This window comes from Patella vulgata, chromosome 5 (genome assembly GCF_932274485.2).
Source record: "Patella vulgata chromosome 5, xgPatVulg1.2, whole genome shotgun sequence".
Taxonomy (NCBI): domain Eukaryota; kingdom Metazoa; phylum Mollusca; class Gastropoda; family Patellidae; genus Patella; species Patella vulgata.
In genome coordinates, this window is record NC_065883.2 from 56484692 (window position 1) to 56508935 (window position 24244).

General features: G+C 34.0%; 1 protein-coding gene across 1 annotated transcript; it reads right to left on the bottom strand.

Annotated features, from left to right (window-relative positions):
• Positions 1–19081: 19081 nt before the first annotated feature.
• On the bottom strand, positions 19082–22871 carry LOC126822064 (uncharacterized). Its single transcript, XM_050550811.2, has 2 exons — positions 22277–22871; positions 19082–21079 (listed from the first exon to the last, which is right to left on the bottom strand). Exons 1-2 carry the CDS (start codon positions 22507–22509, stop codon positions 20698–20700), a joined length of 615 nt encoding a protein of 204 aa, XP_050406768.2. The 5' UTR covers positions 22510–22871; the 3' UTR covers positions 19082–20697.
• Between the last annotated feature and the right edge of the window lie 1373 nt (positions 22872–24244).

The window sequence follows — 24244 nt, forward strand, 5'->3', positions numbered from 1 at the left end:
ATCCGATTTTGACGGAACTTGAAAAGATCTTGGTTTCCTTCGAGATTGCCGTGTATTGAACCGTAACTTCATGGATTATGGGCTCCTGATTGTATGAAAAATCACATTTTTAGCATGTGGACACTCTAGAGGTCACAATTTTTATTCGACTTAGATGAAACTTAAAATGTATGTTTATAACCCAAAGATATTGATTCTTTTCAATATTTGCACAGAATGGGCTATAACTTCCTGGATTATGGCCCCTGATTGTACGAAAAAGTCATGATATTAGCATGTGGACCCTTTAGAATTCACAATTTTTGATCAGATTTTAAAAATAGTTGCTGTTTTTAAAAATTACTTCATCGTTACACCCCGAGTTTGAATTTCGTAAAAATCGGACCAAAAACTGCCCAACAAAATGGCCGCTGCTTGAACACAAATAGTGTAAAAGTATGCAATATCGAGGTTGTGGACCCTCTAGAGGTCACAATTTTTATCCGATTTTGATAAAAATAAAATTATATGTTTATATCCCAAAGATCTCAATTCCTTTGGATATTCACACATATCAGACGATAACTTCCTGGATTATGGCCCCTGATGGTACCAAAAATCACAGTTTTAGCTTGTTAATCCTCTAGAGGTCACAATTTTTATCTGATTTAAAAACAGTTTAAATATATCACCGTCATCATACCCAGATTTTGGTTTAAGTTGACAAAATGGACGCTGCTTGAAGCAAATAGTGTAAAAGTATGTAATATGAAGATTGTTGTCCGATTTGGATAAAACATAAAATATATGTTATATCCCAAAGATCTCAGTTCCTTTCGATATTCGTGCATTTCACACTTTAACTTCCTGGATTATGGCCCTTGGTTGTACGAAAAATCACAGGTTTTTTTCTAGATTGTTTTCCATCCATCTCTTGCAAAATGTGGGTGTATCATGCCTGTCAACTGCTGGTTTCATTAGGCAGTGCAAATACTTGGTTAAGTACAAGCATGGAAAAAAACTCTTCCAAGGCTTAGGTTGTTTTTTTATTCAAAATATGTAAACAAATACAAAATTTGTTGATTTTATATAACAATTCCGAAATAATTGGGATTTGTCTAAAACAAACAATTTTATATGACAAGAGAGGTATTCTCTCACTTAGCTTTGTTTCTTTAATCTATTTATATTTATATGATGTGAACTTCAGGTATATTATGGAAGATGCCTCACCTTATTCAAGATCTTTACAACAGTCAAATGCTTATCCGCAAACTAAGAGTCGTAACATGCCTCAGTATTTAGAGGATATTGATGATCAATTGAAGTCACTGAGTTTATTAAGTAACGATGATCCACCTAATGAAAGAAAACAAGATCAGAATCTCACTGTTAAAGAACTGTTTGTCAGATATTGTGGTAAGTGTACTAGAAATAACAGATTGTAAAATATTTGTGGAACAGTCTTTGTCTCAAATACCTAAAAGTATACATTGTTTTCTACTCTTGGGATATAAATTCTACATGGTTTTATTAACGTACTTGTATATTATGCTAGATGTAAATATTAAATTTAAATGGGCTATAGAATCTTCTGTGTATTGTGATCATTTATTTAATGGAAATTCTTTTAGAATATGGAAAAAAGACATTGAGAACCCTAGCTATGATGGATCTAGAAAAGACAAATTATGAACTGATAGTTGAATTGTTAGAATGGATAATAGGTGGTAAACATCAGGTATTATTATATTAAATGATATTATATTTTATATAGTACTGACCATTGCTTTTATTGGTATGTTGTTAAACATACTATTATATGAACATCTACAAATTTTTTATACACCCACATTTTCATGTGGACGTATATTATTGTCGCCGCCCCTTACCAGTTCGGACGTCCATCCACAATTGTTTGTAGGCACTCTACAGGTCACCTTTCTTATCCGATTTTGACAAAAGATCTCGGTTCCTTTCGATATTGGCATGTATCGGATCGAAACTTCATGGATTATCACCCTGATTGTACGAAAAATCACGTTTTTGATGAAACTTGAAATGCATGTTTATAACCCAAAAATCTTGGTTCCTTTCGATATTTGCGTAGATATTGGATCGTAACTTCCTGAATTATGGTCCTTGATTGTACGAAAAATCACATTTTTTGCTGGGGATCACGTGGCTAAGTGGGTAAGACGCTAGCCTGGAGGTCGGGTGTTCGATCCCTGCATTGGCCGAGAAAGTTCATCCAGATTTTCCGGCGTGGTTCTCCCTTGTCAGTGATGCAGGACGGAGGGGCTGACAAGGAAAGCTGTCTAGTCGTTCGGATGGGACGAAAAACCGAGGTGGCGTACACGTAAAAGATCCCTTGGCCTGGCAAAATTTCCCTCATAGCACACTGTATGGCGTATGCCCGTCTTCATTAGCCCAGGTTAGGAGCAGAACAGTAGGACGTTAAACTCCATTTCATTTCATTTCATTTACATTTTTTGCTTGTCGTCCCTCTAGAGGTCACAGTTATCATCTAATTTAAAAAACTGTTCGAATATATCACTGTTACACTGTAATGATGGTTGAGTTCGAATTTCATGAAAGTTGGACCAAAACTGCTGGACAAATTGGACGCTCCTCGTATACACAGAATGTAAAAATATGGTATATCAAGGTTGTGGACCCTCTAGAGGACACAATTTTGATCAGATTTTGATGCAACTTGAATGTCATGTTTGGTACCTTTCGATATTCACGTATATCGGATTGTAACTGCCTGAATTATGGCCCTTGATTGTACGAAAAATCGTGTTTTAGCTTTTATCCCGATTTAAACAACTGTTTGAATACGCATGTGGGCGTATGTCATCTAGTGATAAGCAATGGCAATTATTCAAGAACATTGCAAGTTATGAAGCTATAACTGTTGATTATTGACAACAAATTATTCTGGCTGGCATAAGCTTAAATATTATGCTTTAAATATTGCAAAAAATATCCATTTGTCTCTTGTAAAAGCAAGTCCAATTTCCGCTAACATCCTATATTATTACACTTTTATTTAAGCATCCTCCAGGGGCTATTTTAATCTTTTTGCCAGGATTTGCTGAGATTACTGTCTTATATGAACTGTTACAAGGAAATCCAGAATTTGGTTTTAGAAATAAAAACAGGTATGCTTAATAAAATTCAATTTAGTTTTATATTATAACTTTATATTATGAATTTAATCCGTTGTCGTCCATGTGCTGTTTCTTAAAGTGTACGTAATGTTACATACACAAGTTCTTCTTCTACTTCCTCCTGGCTTGTATATATCAACTTCCAATGAGGGTGATATTGCAGACAGGAGTTCAATATTAAATCTCTTATATACACGTATGCTTTGTTTCTGGACCTAGGTTTATCTCACATTTTCCATTTTGTTAAACCAACAAAAACTACTTCATGGGAACTACTTCAACGTCTTTCTCATTGCATACATAAAAACTTATTTTATTTTTTGTAGTTTGATGCATCATTATTTGATTTTTGTTTGTTTTTGTTTTCACAGATTTAAGATAATACCACTTCATTCTACATTATCAAGTGAAGATCAAAACTCTGTTTTTGTGTAAGTGTTGTTTCAGATATTCTCTCAAATGTAAATTGTTGAGATACAATACCTGTTATAGTTCCATACTGTGACAAATCAGCTGGGACCGCTGGGTGTTGATTAATCATTGTAAAATTCAACATTAGTTTTGATTTGCGTATTTTTAGCATTGCATAATTGATTTATTTTCCTTGTTTCAGTCGTCCAAAGGAGGGTGTTACTAAGATAGTTATAGCTACTAATATAGCAGAAACATCTATTACTATAGATGATATAGTATATGTTATAGATGCTGGTAGAATGAAAGAAAAAAGGTAAAACAATAAACTTTTGAATAAAATGTGATATAGGTATTTTAAAGGGCCAATCTCAATTATATTTTAGAGAATAAAACTGCTTAATTTTGTATGAAAAGCCCTTAAAATCCTCTACCTTAGGACTGAGCGACTAACTCAATATACATGATACGTTTTCAAACAGCTTAAACTGGTCGGTCGTGTCGCTTGTGGCGGACACCATCTTGGAAATTGAATCATCATTCCGACAGGCGAGCAAGTTGGAAAATTTGCATAATCGATTTGGCAAAAGGTCATGGTAAATACGACAATTAGGTGAAACCGATTAGGATAAATATTTGCAGTAAATGTGTTTGAAATGAATTTGCATATCGATTAGCCATAATCAGTTTCTCGTAAAAACGGCTATAATATATACATAAACAATTGTGTTTCTTTGAAATATTTATATTTATAATAACGTTTAAATGTATCACCGTTACACCCTAATGACAAATGAGGTTGAGAAAATGCCCACTGCTTGAACGCAAGTAGTGTAAAAGTATGTATAATAAGAAGGTTTTGGAACCTCTCTGTAAGTCACAATTTTTGTCTGTTTAAATATTACATCTTTACACCCTGATGATTGTGAAAATCAGACCAAAACTGCCTGACAAAATGGCCGCTTCCTGTACGCAAATTGTGCAAAAGTATGTAATACCAAGGTGATTTTGATGAAACTTAAAATATATGTTTATATCCCAAATATCTTAGTCTATTTTGATATTCGCGCATTTCAGACCATAACTTCATATCTTGCCTGGCAACCGCTGGTTTTACATCACTTAATGGATTATATGTTTTTTTATATTTTAGGTATGATGCCTCTAAAGGTATGGAGAGTTTAGAAACAGTGTGGGTTTCAAGAGCTAATGCTCTACAGAGAAAGGGTAGAGCTGGACGTGTTACAAATGGTGTCTGCTTCCATCTATTTACAAAAAACAGATTTGAACATCATTTTAGAGAACAACCAATACCAGGTTAATTTTTCAGTGTAGATTTATATCCCAATATAAAATAAAGAGATAATTATCAGGAGCTATATAAAACTAGGATCTTTATTTTGTTCCAAACACAAGCATTTTAAAGACCTGTTAATCTTTGCTGAGATCATATGATCAAAATTGGTTTTTAATATTAATTTCTCAGTGGAAATGAGTGTGGTCTCTCACAATAACTTATGGCATATAGTGTGCTGTGAAATTACAATAGAAATTATGGTTTATTCTACATGTACACAACAAATTATCATAAGAATATTACATATTTTGGTAGGTATGGCAATCCCAAGCACTAAAGCTAAAATGCTTAAGAGTATATAGCCGCCTTAATATTTGGGGGGTTGGGTGTTGTATCGTAAAGTCTGTCATTGAATCAACTGGTGTGGTTTCATTTACCCCGTTGTACGTGGCAAGCAGTAGGGTCGCCTGTCCAACCTGTTGTTTCTCCGGGTCCTCCGGTTTCCTCCCGGAGGTTACTCTCTCTCTCTCTCTCTCTCTCTCTCTCTCTCTTTCTCTCCCTCTCTCTCTCTCTCTCATATTCAATAATGTGGGTAGTAGAAGAATTTAAGTCCATAATTAATTTTCATGCATATTAGATGGTTTTACACCTGCTTGGTATTACAATTATTTTGTTGAAATTGTTCAGTATTCTATGGTCTTCTTAAAGTTGACTGGGGGGCTTTACTGAAAAGAAACAAATGTTGGAGATATGTTGTGACAAACCATTTTGTGTGACAAAAATATTTACAACTGAACATTCATGTTACTTTATGTTTGTTATTCAATATCACTATTAGTTCTTTAAACCAACTTATATTTTGTTTCATTAAATAGAGATACAGAGAGCTCCTTTAGAAGGTATTTGTCTGAAGATTAAGATGTTAGAACTGTTCAAAGATCGAACTATTCAGGTAGAAATATAGATTTAAAATAGGTCTTTCACAAATTATTTTACACGGTTTAATTCAATATTTTAATAGGGAATATTTCCTTTGAAGTTGAGATTAATTGTAAATGGAATCATTCATTTCAGAAAATTCTATCGAAACTATTGGAACCTCCAAAAGATGAAGCCATTGATAGTGCTATTAAAAGATTACAAGATTTGGGAGCTCTAGATGAAAAGATTGTAAGTACAGGAGTTAAATTAATTATGAGTTTGTAAAACAAAAGAATAGTATATGAACAGTTTGGTTATGATTTGTTTCTTGTTTAGTTTTATTTTAAGATTTTCTGGCCTTTTGCTTATGTCATAATAACCATGTTTTTCATGTAGTCACAAGCTTGGAAATAAGGCACCTGTCACTGACAATGTCAGGCACAGATTCAGGCTTTGTTAGGCACTAAACCTCTGGTGCCTGTCATTTTGTTCGGCACTGATTTGTCTTTTTATACGGCCACATTTTCATGTGGACATATATTGTCGTCGCCCCTGTTTGTCCGTCCGTCCGTCCACAATTTGTTTGTTGACACTCTACAGGTCGCAATTTTTATCCGATTTCAACGTAACTTGAAATATAGCTTTATCTCCCTAAGATCTCGGTTCCTTTCGATATTGGCATGTATCGGACCATAACTTCATGGGTTATGGCCCCTGATTATATGAAAAATCGCGTTTTTAGCTTGTGGAGACACTGGAGGTCACAATTTTGATCCTATTTTGATGAAACTTGAAATGCATGTTTATAACCCAAAGATCTTGGTTCCTTTCGATATACACGCTTATCGGATTGTAACTTCCTGAATTATGGCCCTTGATTGGACGAAAAATCGGTTTTTCAGCTTGTGGTCCCTCTAGATTTATCCCGATTAAAACAACTGTTTGAATTTCATGAAAATCGGACCAAAACTGCCGATCAAAATGGCCGTCCCTCATATGCAAATATTGTAAATATATGGTATATCAAGGTTGTGGACCCTCTAGAGGACACAATTTTGATCTAATTTTGATGAAACTTGAAATATTTGTATATTACCTAAACACCTTGGTTCCTGTCAGTATTCACGCATATTGGATCTTAACTTCCTGAATTAAGGCCCTTGATAGTACAAAAAATCACATTTTTAGCTTGTGGTCCCTCTAAAGGTCACAATTTTTATATGATTTAAAAAAACGTTTGAATACATCACCGTTACACCCTAATGATGGTTGAATTGACCAAACCTACTTGACAAAATGGTCACCCCTTGTACGCAAATAGTATAAAAGTATGTAATACCAAGGTTGTGGACTCTCTATATATTTCGATATTCACACATTTCAGACAATAACTTCCTGGATTATTGCTCCTGATTGTACGAAAAATTGCCTTTTTTTTTAGCTTGTTCTCTATCCATCTCTTGCAAAATATGGGCGTATCTTGCCTGGCCACTGCTGGTTAATAGGAGGTTGTAGGTTTGGGGGAACCTTAAAGTAGAAAATTTAGATATTGTTCTACTTCTGGCTTGTGCAGCACTTATTCAGATTTAATTACATATATTTGCCCCATATAGACAGGGCAGGGGAAAGTGTTATGTTTTCAGCTTTTTCTTCGAAACCATTCATTGGATGTGGGCAGTTTTGGTGCACATTTTTGTTGAGAATTTGGGTATTTTCTTATTAGCATTTTGTGCGAAAGTTGATATGCAGATGCGTATTATAATTTTGCTTCGATCCAATAAAAGGTAAATGTGAACATTTTTTAATAGGCCGAGAAATTATTTATTGATATCCTGAAGTAACCCACTGATCATATTATTTTACAGGAATTAACACCTTTGGGATATCATTTAGGTTCATTACCTGTTGATCCTAGGTGAGTTAAATATTTTATCTATGATATTGTAACAACTAATTTTATTTATCTGATTGTTCGCTAAATGTCTGCGCAAAACAAAAAATGAATCTTAGTTTTGCACATCTGTGAAGATTTACCTTGTCAAATATTTTTCACAGGATAGGTAAACTGATGTTATTTGGTGCTATATTCCGATGTTTGAGTCCAGCGCTAACTATAGCTGCCACACTCAGCTACCAATCTCCATTTGTGAGTATTTATTTCTATTGCTTTACGCATGAATTTTGGGGTGTTCAAATTAAAAAAAATTAACATGATATTAAACAAAGGCCATTATTTTTTTCCACCAACAGTATTAAATGAAATATTCCTGAATACTTTTTTTTACAATTTATTAGATAACACCATTTGGTAAGAAAGAAGAAGCTACAGAGAAGAAATGTAAATTGGCTGTTGGTAATTCGGATCATCTAACTATGGTTAAAGCCTATAATGTAAGTACTGGGAACCAAACTACTTCCTGAAATAACAATAATCCCTCACTAGTATCGAATACACTTTATCTGTTTAGAACATTCTCACCATGGATATGTTATCAAAACTTTTTTATTTATTGGCATTGTTGGTTAACTTCAACTTTTTATTCAGGGGCCTACAGCTAAAAAATCCCCTCAACTCAAGTTTTACTCAAAGTGCTTCTTGCTAGAGTTGAAGCTTATATACACTGTTTAAAATATTATGTGTACTTTCCGATTTATTTATTGTGTCAAGCTAGTGCAAACAATATGTTAACTTTAGTATTATGTCTACTGATAGAAAATTGGAGTTGTTTCTACTCATAATATCTTTTACACGGACATGGACTTAACAGACTCTAGACATTATACCTAGTCACAGCTTAATGTTATTATTTAAAGATATTTTCCATTTTATGGATGCCTGTGATCAAATCAATATATAAAATCACATAAAAGCATGGAATTCTAGCCATTGTTGACTGTTGAGTATAATAAAGAGGTTTATTAGTGTTGCATGGACACAGATTTCAGAATATAAGTTTTGATACATTATTGTTTAGGAATGGATGAAAGCCAAGGAAAGAAGTGGTCATGAAGCTTATGTTTATTGTAGAGATAATTTTCTCTCTTCCAAAAATTTACAGGTAAATTTTTTATCTTCTCAAAATGCAAGAACGATAAGACAGTTTTAACTGTTTGTCTTTTTTGTTCTGTATCATCATGGGGGTTGGATGGCTGAATGGTTAGCACATGCGCGCTGTATCATAAGATCTGTCATTGAGTCAACTGGCCTGGTTTCAATTCCCCTGGTTGTATGTGACAAGTAGTAGGGAGGTTGGGTGGCCGAATGTTTAACATGTGCGTGTTGCATCATTAGGTCTGTAATTGAGTAGGGTTGCCTGTCCAACCTTTTGCATTTTCTCTGGGTCCTCCCACTGCTAAAGACCCCTATGTTCAAGCAAATTATTGAAATAAACTTGAACCATATGTTAGTCCTGAAATTACCTTGTTTGTGTCAAGTGGATGTTAAACCCATTTATCAGTAGATGGGAAATTTCAGCAGCAGAAAGTTCAAATTTTTGGAAAATATTTGCCCAGAAATAAAATATTAAATTAATTCTTGAAAATTGCAAACACAGTTAATGGTATGTGAAGAACTAATGAAATTGGTCTACAACTCAGTGTTTTAACAATTTTTTTGGTATATCCATTATCTTGTTTTGATTTGTATCATACCATGCAGACAGTAGATTTACATTGAATTCTCTGCATTAATAGATGAAATGGCTATACATGATTCAATATAAGATTAAATATGTATTGTAGATGTTATCAAGCTTAAAACAGCAGTTTGTTGAGTTATTATCAGATATAGGTTTTGTAAAGACTGGTATTAAACTGAGAGATGTCGAAAGAGCTGGTAGCCATAATAGTGATGGTGTCAAGGAAATAACAGGACCAGAAGTAAGATTTGTTCTAATTCAGTTACTAAAGCTTTTAAAAGTTCTTTTTATTATTAATGTAAAGTGATATGCTTAATATTTCTGATACATTCTCTCATTCGAGTAGGTAATAAGCTCCGCATAGCTAGAGCTGTAGTATTCAGATGTCGGAAGTGACAAGAGTCCACTGTATATACTAATGTTGTATCTTACATTTGATCAGCTTTATAATATTTAAATCATGGTAATCAATGTAAATTTATTATTTCTTCTCATTCTTATACAGGCAAATATTAATTCTGGTAATTGGAGATTAATGTCGGCCATATTAGTTGGAGCACTATATCCTAATGTAGTACAGGTATTAACACCTGAACAAAGATATGTTCAATCTAGTGCAGGTAACAGTTATTTTGAATAAATATATACATATATATATATATATACATATTCAACTTAAAATCTAATTAAAGGGGCATTATGTAAGATTTAAGAGCTGACTGTTCTCGCTATAATATTTCAAAGATAGGTTGCCGGGCAACAAAAAATATGCCCACAGCAGCTAAATCGTCTGAGCGGTTGACAAGGTTTGTCGCATATTTAGTCTTTTGTAGGTAATTGGGGACATTTACAAGACATTTCATACAGATCAGATTATAATTTTTGTCGTTTGAGAGTTAACAAGGTTCTACAAACGTGCACCAGGGCCTTAAATCTGGAAGTAATTTACAGAAAATTTTGAAATTTGACAGGCTTTTTCGTTTTACTAATTTAACTAATGCATATAAATTTCATACAGATCGGATGATAACTTTTGTCATTTGAACATTCACAAAGTTCACAAAGTAAAACTAGGACCATAACCCCAGAAATAATTGACGGAAATTGCTGAAATTCAATAGACCTCCGTTTCACAAATTTAAATGATGCATATATATTTCATACCAGAGATCTTAATCGGCTGTTTTTTGTCGGCTTTAGCCACTTGAAGTTCAATCAAGCCGATTGGTAAAACAATGAACCGGCCATAATTGGATCATAATTTAAGGGTTTCACTGATTAGTTGTTAGTTAAATTTAAATCTTAGGTGAATAAACCAGTGATGCTAGTTTTAGTTTTAAATAGTGTTTACCGTTATGATTTTTTATTTTATACACATGCTGACAGAGGCTTGATTTTTAAAATATTGTCGTTATTATTATTATTGAAAGCTGTATGGCATAGTCGTATGGAATTTTAATTTTAAAGCCATTTCAATTATGGTTGTCAGGTGATCACTGTGCCGTGTGTCTATCAAGGATGAATGAATAAATACCTTTGCAAGTTACATGATAGAAAAAAAACCCCTACAAATTGTGTTATGAAGAAATACCATGGTGCTGTAACAACTTCTATCCATCGAAAAAAACGAATACAGTAATTTATTCAGGAATATTACTGACATGAATTTCAAGCCTGTATGTGAATTAAATATGGAAATTTTCCAAACGGTGTACCTGTTTGTCGTTATATTTGTGGTAATTACATACAGTAGAATACGATATTCCTCATAACAAATTACCAAGAATTAATTTTGTTGAAGTCTGGTTATATTAAAGGAGCTAAATCGCTAATAGTTGGGACCATGCATATAATAATGTAATATGAATGTATATATACTGATTTACATCCAATCGTTTTTGTTTTTACTGTAATTTCTAATCAGTTATGTTCGGCGATATATGCCAGAAGTCTCAATCGAATGGCAATCTCTAGCATCTGATTATTCCAGTCTACACCGATAGTATTTATTACGCATGCTCTAGCCTCGTTCTTTGAGTCCCTTGTTACAAATGGCAATGGAACGCATTATGGTACACGATTCGTGTACCAATGGTAAAATGTTTATTTTGTCTTAAATATTGGATGTCAGAAGCCCATCTTTTCCCGGTAAGATCACAACATCAGTGTTGATTTAAAGTGACAAATAATTTGTGTTTTCAAAGTCCAAGACTTTGTATGATATTGAGTTAGAGACTTAGCTACTTTAAAGTGAATGTAAGCTTAAAATTTTAAAACCCAGTTCCTACCGGGACCTCATTTGACTCAATTCTGGCTGATTTGTTTCAAAATGGATTAAGAACCCTGTTTCATACACATTAGATGATAACTTCGGTCAATCGAGCATTAACAAGGTTGAACAAAGTGAAACAAGGGCTATAATTATTGTAAATTGCTGAAATTCAATAGGCTTTGTGGTTTCACTAATCTAAATGATGCATATAAATTTCATACAGATTGGATGATGACTTTTGGCATTAGAGCATTCACAAGGTTCAGCGAAGTGAACCACGGGCTATAACTCTAGATGTAATAAACGGAAATTGCTGAAATTCAATGGACTTCTTCGTTTCACTAATTTAAATAATGCATATAAATTTCACAAAGATCGAATGATAACTTTTGCCATTAGAGCTCACAAGTTTGAAAAAAGTGAAACAAGGGCCATAACTCTCGACGTAATTAACTGAAATTGCTGAAATTCAATAGGATTCTTCCTTTTACTAATTTAAATGAGGCATATCAATTTCATACAGATCGGCAGATAACTTTATATATTAGAGCATACACAAGGTACAATTGTGGGCGTATATAAAAAAAATTCAAACATTTATTTCTGGTTGCAGGTGCTGTTCTCAGAGACCCCAAAGCCAAAGAGCTGAAATTTAAAACTAAGCCTGATGGATATGTAGGTTATGTTTTATTGAGTTTTGATCTACCAACAACTTCATATTAACCATGTGATAGATCATGGTCAATATGTTACACTTTATTTTTCTAGTAATTGTACATACAGTAGAATCTGCATTAAGCAGCCACCCAAGGGAATTTTCACGACTGACCGCTTAACGGGAGTGGCCTCTTAATAAAATCTTGGTGCTTTTTGTGCTGACATCAGTTAAATATTACGCCTTGAATCATTGGAAGCAATTATCAATAATTGCATCGGTAAATTTGACCGTCGCTGAATCTTGCACCGAACGAAAATTCTTTACTCAAATCTCGGACATAACTTCTGTAAATTTGTCATTTTGTACCAACCTTCGATACTACTGTCTACCATTGTGATGCATTCGATAATATTTATCCATATTTGTGAAGAAAAACAATGAATTAATTTTATTTTATCAAAAAAGCACATGAACAAAAAACATCGCTGGTTTTATCACTGATTTACAGGGGGTATAACTCTGTATGCAGTATTAATGGGGGGCGCTAAAACGCCTGTTTAACAACAAAGTGGTGTATAGTTTCATTACATCAATACCTTGACTAAGTTCGATGATGAGCATTTTCTGCTCAGGGTAAGCAGAGCGAAAAGCAATTTGATTGGCCGAGACTTTGGAACACAATAACCCTCCTTCTAATTGAGCTAGAATGTTCAAACTTGGTGTAGTTGTTTATTAGGTCAATGCCTTGATGGAGTGTGAAGATAAGCATTTTCTGCTTAGGGTAAGCAGAGATAAGCAATTTGATTGGTTGATGCTTTCGGACACGATAACTTTAGTTCCAATTAAGTGAGAGTGATGAAACTTGGTGTATAGTTTCATTACATCAATATCTTGACTAAGTTCGATTATGAGCATTTTCTGCTCAGGGTAAGCAGAGCGATAAACAAATTGATTGGCCGAGACTTTGGAACACAATAACTCTCCTTCTAATTAACTTGGTGTAGGTGTTTATGAGGTCAATGTCTTGATGGAGTGCGAAGATCTGCATTTTCGGCTTAGGGTAAGCAGAGATAAGCAATTTGATTGGTTGATGCTTTGGAACACGATAACTTTAGTTCTAATTAAGTGAGAGTGATGAAACTTGGTGTATAGTTTCATTGCATCAATACCTTGACTAAGTTCGATGATGAAAATTTTCTGCTTAAGCTAACAAGCAATAAGCATTTTGATTGGTCAAGACTTTGGAACATAACAACTCTTCAACTAATTGAGGTAGAATGTTTAAACTTGATGTAGATGTTCGTCTTGACTGAGTTCAATGATTAACATATCGAGCTAAAGCTAAGCAGCGATAAGCAATTTCCTGCTTTGGGACAAGATAACTTTGATTCTATCTGATAGAGTGTATAGTTGATAATCAGTTTGATTGCTTGATACTTTGGAAAAAAATAGATGTGCGATTAATTAATATGTGTCATCTATTTATTTGGGGATTTCGGCGGGGGACATCAGCCTCACTGTTGGCTTGTTTTATTCAATAAGTATCAAATAATGTTTCGTTACGCGTGTAAACAATGATCAGGTTAGTCGTTTAATAAAGCAAAAGATTAATGAACAGATAATCCCGGGTTTATTGTTATTTTCACATTTCTTTTTACCTGATCAGTGGGGTTCAGTTAATTAACTACTACTCACGGGATTAGCGGAGGTGTTACGAAGAACGACAAGATGGTATCATTAAACAATGGCCGTTGAATGAGAGATGTTTTGTTAAATTTATTAGTAAAATAATGACCACTGGCCCGTTAGAGGAGTGACCGTTGAATAAAGAGATGAAACAATAGAATTTTTAAGGGGGGAATTTATCGTGACCGCTTACAAAGAGGTGTCGCTGAATAAGAGTCGCTGCTCATACAGATTCTACTGTAATAGTGAATTGCTATTTTGATTATATAATAGTTTAATTCAGCTATCTGCTACTAAAATAATGTCTGCTTATTTTTTAAATGTGATTAATGCTTTACAAAATATATAAATGATATTTATTTTTTTACTCTAGGTTTATATTCATCCATCTTCAGTCAATTTTCAAGTACGTCATTATGAGAGTCCCTACTTAGTCTACCATGAGAAAGTTAAAACTAGTCGGGTAAGTTGATATTCTACATTACTAGTCAATTTCAAATCATTTGGGGCTATTGATCGGTTGATCAATTTCAGATCATGATAAGAGTACCTCTGTTAAATAACTGACTAAATGAATGAAATAGGGTTAATGTCCTACTTTTCTGTACCAACAGGACTAATTAAGATGGTTATACACAGTATAGTGTGCTATGAGGGAATGTTTGGTTGGACGGCAATCAAATTTCAACTGTCAAAGGTCTTTTATGTGCACATATGTAGCACCATGGGTCTTTTGTCAGACATGACCCATGCATTCTTTACTACATATCTTAATAGCCTTGTGATCGTCTAGTATTTTTAATTGTCTTCTTTGGTTTCCTTTTCACGTTGTGTATTTTTTTTTTGCTATCTCAGTAGTTAAGACGTTTGTCTTCTCAGTAGTTAAGATGTTTGTCTTACCAGGAATTACAGTGCATCAGTTCAGTTCTACATTTTTATGTCAAGCTGGATACATATGTTACAATCCATAACAGATTACAATAAAGTCATTCTCTCAATCCCAATCCACCCAGACTCACTGGTCGGGTCTGCTGATAGAAATTGCTACATCACAAGGTCTAGGAACACAGATGGTAATCTCTCCAGAACGCAAGGATATCTAAACTTAAAGGCTTGTCAGGGTCTCTTTTATAGGACCCATATGGACATCACGCACAGACCAGGCTATTCATGACACTGAATCTGTGCAATTACTGATATGATTAGTTACTTAAGCCAAATGATGCAATTAGTAAATTTCCAATCATGTGTTAAACATGATATTCTGATTCCCACGGAAACTAGATATGTTTACCCAATTTTTTTTATATGTCAACCTTCACTCATTTTGATTTAAGTACATGAGACAATATGACCTCTATACAATGTGTGAATCTTAATAATGACCCAAAGATATTATTAATACAATGCTACTAATTTAAAGAGCAAAAATTCTACCAATCTTGCTACAACATCCACTTGGATACGGGTCTCTGTTTTTTGTACCATCAGAAAGACTAGATGCTGTTCCTTGCCAGACCCTTTGTCCTGCACCACTGACAAGGGGAAACCACACTGGAGTATCCTGCAAAAATTTCTTGGCCAACAAGGGGTTGGTCTGTGGACCTCCTAGTTATTGAGCCAACATCTTACTAGGGATGTAACAATAACAACATATTTTTCTGAATTCAAATGTGCAGGGGTTTTTTCCTGGGCGAATTGAGCTGAAAATTTCATTTTTCCAAAACTTTTGAACAGGCACTATTTTTTCGGTAGGGGATCGGTCATTTTCCAAAATGGCTGCCATTTTCAGGTGAATTTCTTCGATTTTTTTCACGATATTGTATTTGAATGGGCCTTCTAGGGTATCCTTTAGGGTTTTCTCTGATGACAAACACAAATACAATATAATTTTTCATTTTGAAAATCCACTATGATGGCCATTTTCCTCCATTTTCATCGATTGATTATACAATTAGATTTTATATACCGTGTAATACGTCCTTTATAGAATTTGCGGGTTGACAAGTGCGATACAATATATTTTACCAATTTCATTGATCCAATATGGCGGAAAGCCAATATGGCGGCCATTTGGTGGAAAATTAGCCAAAGGGGTATAAATATATTGGATATACTTTCTAATATGTCCTTTATATGGTTTTAGGAGTCAACAAACACAAATTTAATATAATTTTCCTATTTCATTGATCCAAAAGAGCAGAAAATTCACCAAATTAGTATAAATACATTTAATATACTTCTTAAATGTCCTTTATAGGTTTTTGGGGTCTACAAACACGAATGTAAGCAAAGTTTTCACTTTCTAAAATCCAATTTGGTAATTTGTTTGCCGAACTCGCTCTCTCCTTTAATTCTTTTTGGTTTGTGGCGAGAATGTTCTCTCTTCTTGGTTTGGTGGATAGAAGGTACTTCTCTCCGCCAAACCAGAACACAAAAAAAGATTATATGACAGAATAGACTAAAAGAAGGTGTCTCGTCTCTAAACTATAGAATAACTATGTTATGGTTGATATGATCTGGGATTTTTACACAAGTTAGATATTCTTTGTTGAACCCAGATCATATTGGATCCCTACTTATCAACCCCGCAAATCCTATAAAGGAAATATTACACAGTATATGAAATCTAATTTTATACTCAATCGATGAAAAAATGATGTTTTCTGCCATTGTGTGAAGGAAAATGGCCGCCATATTGGATTTTCGAAAATGAAAAATTAAATTGTATTCCCGTTTGTTGACCCCGAAAATTTCAAACAGAACAGACACCCTAGGAGGCCTATTGGAAGTGTTTATAATACAATATCATGAAAATTATATTGTATTTGTGTTTGTCATCCCAGAAAACCCTATACAGGATACCCTAGAAGGCCCATTCAAAGTGTTTCTAATACAATATCGTGAAAAAAATCGAAATTCACCTGAAAATGGCTGCCATTTTGGAAAATGACCGATCCCCTACCGAAAAAATAGTGCTAGGTCAAAAAATTTCCAAAAAATGAATTTTTCAGCGCAATTCACCTAGGAAAAATCCTGCGTATCATTTCGATATATTTTATCCCATCCCTAATGTTACACGCTGAGTTACTGTGGAACCTGTATTTTATGATGTAGAAATAATAATCAAGAATTTTATATTACAGATATATGTGAGAGATTGTACAATGGTGTCTGTTTATCCATTATTATTATTTGGTGGTGCTAGTATATCAGTAGATTTACAGAGAGGTAATTTCATTATGTCTGTTGATGATGGCTGGATTAGATTTATGGTCACAAAACATGAGGTAAATATAGTTTCTACAATTTTTACATCCTAATATCACCATTGATATACAGCATAACCATTAGACTATTATTCTATGGTGTGGGGCTGCCAGTTGTTTAATTTCAATCTCTTCAGATCCTAATATCACCATCGATATACAGCATAACCATTAGACTATTATTGTATGGTGTGATGCTGCCAGTTGTTTTTTTACTTCCATTTAATTTCAATCTCTTCAGATCCTAATATCACCATCGATATCCCGTCTTTATGAGCCCAGTTCGGAGCAAATAGTAGAATATTAAACCCCATTTCATTTTATTTCACCATCGATATACAGCATAACCATTAGACGATTATTGTATGGTGTGGGGCTGCGAGCTGTTCAGACACACAGGACTTTATATAATATAGATTTTTTTTCAAGGGAAAAGAATCTCTGAAACTGCACTTACAAGTAGAATACCACAAACATCATACAAATGCATAGTAAATGAAATGAAATAAAATGGGGTTTAACGTCTTACTGTTCTGCTCCGAAATGGGCTAATGAAGACAGGCATACGCCATACAGTGTGCTATGAGGGAAATTTTGCCCGGACAGCGGCACTACGGCCTACTCTTATATCGAATTCCAACTGTCAAGGGATCTTTTACGTGCATGCCAATGTGTACACGGGGCCTCGGCTTTTAGGCCCATCCTAACGACTAGACAGCTGTCCTTGTCACAAATGCATAGTAACAGATCAAGCAAATATTAAATGCTGTGTGTATAACAACACAATAAGCTAATTAATTATTTTTTTATCTCGTGCCGAACGAAGTTAGGGAGGGATATTGAATTTGGGTCCGTCCGTCCTTCTGTTTCCAGAGCATATCTCATAAACCGTTCAAGATATCTTTCTGAAACTTTGTACACACATGTGCCTTTTGCTATTTAGGAATTTCTAGGATTTATATTTTTTGTTTTTCCATGGAAACAAATTGACTTAGTTTTTTGGTGTATAATTTTGTTTCCGGAGCATATCTCATAAACCATTCAAGATATCTTCATGAATCTTTGTAGAATACTCAACCTATTAAAGTAGTTGTGCCTCTTGCTAATTTGGAATTTCTCGGATTTAATCATTTTTGTGTTTCCATGGAAACAAATTTGACTTAATTTTTATGTATAATTTTGTTTCCGGGACATAAATCGTTTGAAACTTTGCTCACACATCATCCTATTACAACAGATGTGTCTTTTGCTAATTAGAAATTTGTCGTGTTTAATGATTTTTGAATTTTTATAACACTTTTACATTCATCAACCTATTATTTTATATTCTGATGACCGTCCTTCCGTCCCTATTTCATTTCCGGAGCATATTTCATTATCCGTCCGTTCAAGAAATCTTTTTAAACAAACATAAAACTATTATAGTATTTTATTTTTCGATGTATAAGCTTAATGTTTAACACACAACAGGAAGTAGCGACCTTGCCTTGTCAAGCTACTGTGATCAGAGTATGAATCTTCTGACTAGTTCCATTGATATTCCAAGAAGTTGTTTTTACTTATGCCTTCCTAACAAGTGCAAGGGTGCGGGATGGTGATGACTAGTCATCTTGTTTGTTTTATGTTTCAGATTGCTGAACTTGTTAGAGAATTAAGAAAAGAACTGGATCAACTATTATCGGATAAAATTAACGATCCAAATATGGACTTGTGTACGTGTCCACGTGGTAGTCGTATTATAGAGACAATAGTTAAACTCATAACCACACAATAGTTTAATATGAACTTTATTTATAGATGATAAATATTCTGTGATAGAATGTTATGACTTGACAGTGAACATGTAATATTGGTACAAGATAAGGATGCAGTGCAGGTTTCTAATATTTATTAATGAAAGTTTTACTTAAGTCGAGAAATTAAATTGTAAATAAACATAAGATTTTTCTTTCAAAATGCTTTAGCCTATCAATTCTTCTAAAATGGGTGACTTTGTGTAATTTTACAATATAAGTAAGAGTTAGTAAGACATCATTTATCAGATAATAACATCATTGTTAGCTTATCACTCATCCTTATAAGTACGGTAGTTTGTCAGTGTTTTTTACTGCCTTCAGTTACTATACATGTATATGAACAGAATTTCAGAACTTATGTATGCAATTTCAAACAAAGACCAAAGCCATGGTTAAAATGAGCACTCTAAGAGCATGGCCGAAACTATACATGTTCCATATCGGCCCCATCATATTTGACAATGTATGCATCTATAACTGGCTGATACTGTGAATATGTAATCCAAATGTGATTAAGATAAATGGAATAAATTCTGTAAAACTGAATTTTCAATGAATCGGCCTGAAACTCATCATCTATGTAAAACAATGTACATTTACTAAATTTAAATCAAATACCCCAAAAGTAGGGGGGCAGACGAGCGAATTTTTGCGCCCGATTGCGCCGATTTTTAAAATCACTTGAAAAAATCACCCATGTGCCCTTTCACAGCGACGATTCTGCTGGGCGAACCTTTTGCCCGATCAACCGCTCGTATCTAGCAGGTTAGATATATTTACCAAATTATTTTTTCGCCCGCAATCAAATTCGCTAGTGTGCCCTTGTCCAGCCTATATTGTCACATGATCTCAAAATGTCTGCCTCCACTGCCTAAGCGTAGTCTCGGTCACCTAGAACCTTCTAGTCTTCAATGTACAGAGGGTCTGGGACGAAAAGTTGCATTGCTTATGCGAAACTGGGAGTTTGTTTTTATTATGTGGTTGATTATCCAGTATCTTTGGCCAAGTCAAGTAAGAGTTGCACCCCTTCCCGCAATAAATCCCATAATTCTTGCATTAATGTAAACAAACATGAATCCAATCATATCGAGAAGTCACAGGAATGATTGAAGACATGGTCGCTGCCATGTTTAATCATGTGCCGTGAAAGGTGAAGCAATCGTCTGGTGAATCAGCGAGTGATTGGCCTAGTGTATCCTCTCGTTCGGCTGAATAAAATTTGGCGCCAATTGATTCGACTAATCTGTCCACTGCTTATGGTAGGGGACTAATAATAAATGCTTTTATTAATTTGAACATGTAACCCAATGTACGGTACTATTGTAAAAGTCTTAACACATATTTAGGATGAATGGAATTAAAATATGAATTATGTAGATAAATATATTATTGTAGGTAAAATTGGGAATACATGTACATGTAAATATTTGTATGATAAACAATAAATGATATATATTAATATCAAATTTAATGGTCAGAATTTTTTTTCTGTTGAACTGAAATTGGTGGTTTTGTGTAAAGTGAGCTTGATCAGTGACTGACAACAGCATCATTCATGAAGATTTTTTGTTATTTTAAATATTTATTAAACAATCTATTCAAATACAACCCCAGTTGCCACTTTTCTTTTTTTACTATTAGGATTCACAACACTCATTCCAACCTTTTTAGGTTTAACTTTTGAAGCATTTGCACCTCGCTTAGATCCAGTGCCTGAATCTAAAAATCCTGATGGTCCTTTTTTTGATGATTCTGATTGAAGTTTATCAATTGTTTGGTTTGCTATTTTTAATTTTGTTTCCATCTTTATAGACGTTTCTGCTAATTGAAACAAAACTGTCTTTAAGTCTGTTTTCTTATCTACTGCCTTGGCTTCAAAAAGATCAAAGTTGATAGTAGTATCTCCTTTACCAACTGACAGTTTTAATCTGGTTCCCATTATTGCTATGGACAGGTCTCCTGATACAAAACTATTTCTGAAATAAAATAGACATGATTTTATTAATTATTTTTATTACTGAATTAATAATCATAATTTTCAGCCTTGAGAATAAATGACTCCATAATCGATTAAACTAATTATTAATTAATAGGCCTTCATAGACCTAATAGCATGAAAACTGTAAATGTACCTAGACTTCGCTATATTTTAGTATTTGGCATCATAACTGAATTTGAATTGGTTATGCTGGGTAGTTACTTGCTTCGCAAATAGTCAGTCTACTATCTGTCACCTCGACTCTGGAGGTAAAAAGAATTATCATATTATAGAGCGAAGCTCTACAGCATCGCGCGATGCTTGAGCAAAGCTCTTTTCCGTTAACACAGGAGCATAACTGAAATTGTCACCCACAGACTGTTGATTAAAAAAAAATTCAGACCGGAACCGGATACACTGGGCAAAACAGGTCATGCGCATGTCAACTTACCAAATCTCGCCCAAGCGAGATTACGCGCCTCATAGAGCTATTTCTATGACGCGTCTAATCAATGACGTCACATATTTTTGACGTCAATGAAAATAATTCTCACACTTTTTTGTTCTTTTTTAAAAAACAAAATTAATGTATACAATTTAGATCTAAATGAAAATCAATTTGGAAAAACTAAATTATTTAACATTTTGTATCACTTGAGAAAATTAATTATGAAGGTTTTATATTTGACAATAATCAGCTTCGCTCTACTCAGGCAATGCCTGTTACATATTATAGAGCGAAGCGCGGTGCCAAGCTCTTTTCCGGTAATACAGGGGCGTAATTGAAAATGTCACCCACAGACTGTTGATTAAAAAAAAGTTCAGACCGGAACCGGATACACTGGGCAAAACAGGCAATACGCATGTCAACTTACCAAATCTCGCCCAGGCGAGATCACGTAACTAACAAAAATAATTCTATACACCAAATCTCGCCCAAGCGAGATTACGCGCCTCTTAGAACTATTTCTATGACGCGTCTAATCAATGACGTCACATATTTTTTACGTCAATGAAAATAATTCCCACACTTTTGTTCTTTTTTAAAAACAAAATTAATGTATAAAATTTAGATCTAAATAAAAATCACTTTTGAAAAACTAAATTATTTAACATTTTTTGTATCACTTGAGAAAATTAATTATGAAGGTTATATTTGACAATAATCAGCTTCGCTCTACTCAATAATGTTTACCTAATTTTTAAACAAAAGGCTTCTTCTGTGCTAATATTAGCCAACTCTCTATGAGTGTTAAAATCTTCTTCATCCATTACTAATCTCCATACATCTATGCCATTTGTTACACACAGCGTCCAACTTTTTGAAGGACTGTCGAAAAATGTAAAACTGAGGTATTTTTCATCCCCACTTATCACAATTTGAAACATGTCATCTATCTTATTTTCAATTATAACGTCTTTAAACATCGTACCTAAATATACTGATCTTTATTAAGCAAAAAATATTTCTAAACCTTTCTGTGACAAAGTCAACAAAGTATGGTTAGCTGCAGTGCAAATGAAATTTTTTTTTTATCGAAAAGCAGCCATTTGTTTAGTCGAACTTAATTATCGGAGGTAATACATTCTTTATTTTTATGAGAACACCGTGTCTCAATTGACCTCAACATTATTTTTAAAACCGAAAAGGTTCAGTGTCGTCTGAGCAAATCATTTTCATATGTAAATGGACCACACCATTACATTTTAATAAGTTTTGACAATAAATGCTTCAATACTTCTAGTTTGATATGAAGCTTCTGGGTGGGAATGTATCCGCGTGCAAATGATAAAAATTGCTTCATAAACGAGTACGCCCAATGTCAATGAGGTCGGATTATTCTCACCGGAAGTGAAGAGCGACCTCAATCGATTGTGTTAAGGATTCGATCTGTGACTGAATAACGAGGTTAAAATTTGGAGTAATTGTTCAACAGCATCGTGTTACAGTGCAATTTAAACAGCATTTTTATGATTCTGGTTTTGTTTAAAGATTCTCAACATGTCTCTTGACTTGCCAGTCAACGAAATTAAACTTTCGAGAGGAGATACTGGTAAATAATATTGATAATTTCGGAGAAAACTGAAAACTAGTCCAGAGAGAAAAAGCAAGCAGGAAACCATTCTTTACTGTTAGGGCCATCTACAATCAAGCCTTTTGTGGTAGGCTACTGATAGGTATTAGGTAGAGCTAGGATAGACAATAATTCAGAGAGAAAAAGTAACTTGAACTTCCTCTCGTGTTCACTTTTTCTATTTGTCATTTGATGTTTTTTTGTTATTTCATGATGTTGTATTATCATTAGAAATAGAACGCTGAACACTACAGTACTAAGCTGGAAACCATCATTATTCCATGCTCCCCACCTTATAGATAACAAATCATATCTCTCCAGTCTCCACCCTCTGTGTTTCGAGTTAAGAAATGGTGCTATTGACATTAATGTAGCATATGCGGGAGCGATTCGCAACCGGCATTTGTAAACAAAATTGACAATATTTTTAATCAAAACAACGATTCATTATTGTTATTTATAATATTTCTGCCACACCCAACTACAATTAAGCATATAATCCTACCTGAAACGGGTACAAATCCCCTCTTTTTAAATTAAAGCGACAGTAGATTGCCTTTTCTGACATTTTAAATTTACGTCTGTAACACATAAAGGCAGGGCCTCGTGTGCAATAGCCAATCAAAGTACTAATCTGATCCGAGTTGCGCAGTAGTAATAAGCCGTAATTATGAACGTCCGAATCAATTTTGATAAAAACATCACTTGATTTACTTTATTGTCAATATTTGCTGATAAATGACAGTAGATTGGACTGCATATGTGTAATAAGTACTAATAGTATAAAATTAACTTATTTTTAAGATGGTACATTAACATACATTAATAAAGAAATTGAGTTTGCCATTTGGAACTAAAGGCATCCAATCGTAGCTACAAACAAGCACATCAGGTATATCTCAGCGTTTTTAGTTACATTCTCGTAGCTACCCACCTTACTGTTAGAACCATGCTACAAACAAGCTTTTTGTAGTACAGATAATTACTTTCTGGACACAATTACTAATTGGACACACGAAAAATGAAAGTTTAGTTTTAGATCGTTAATCTTTTTGTTGCATGCATTTATATTTATCAATCTTTTACAA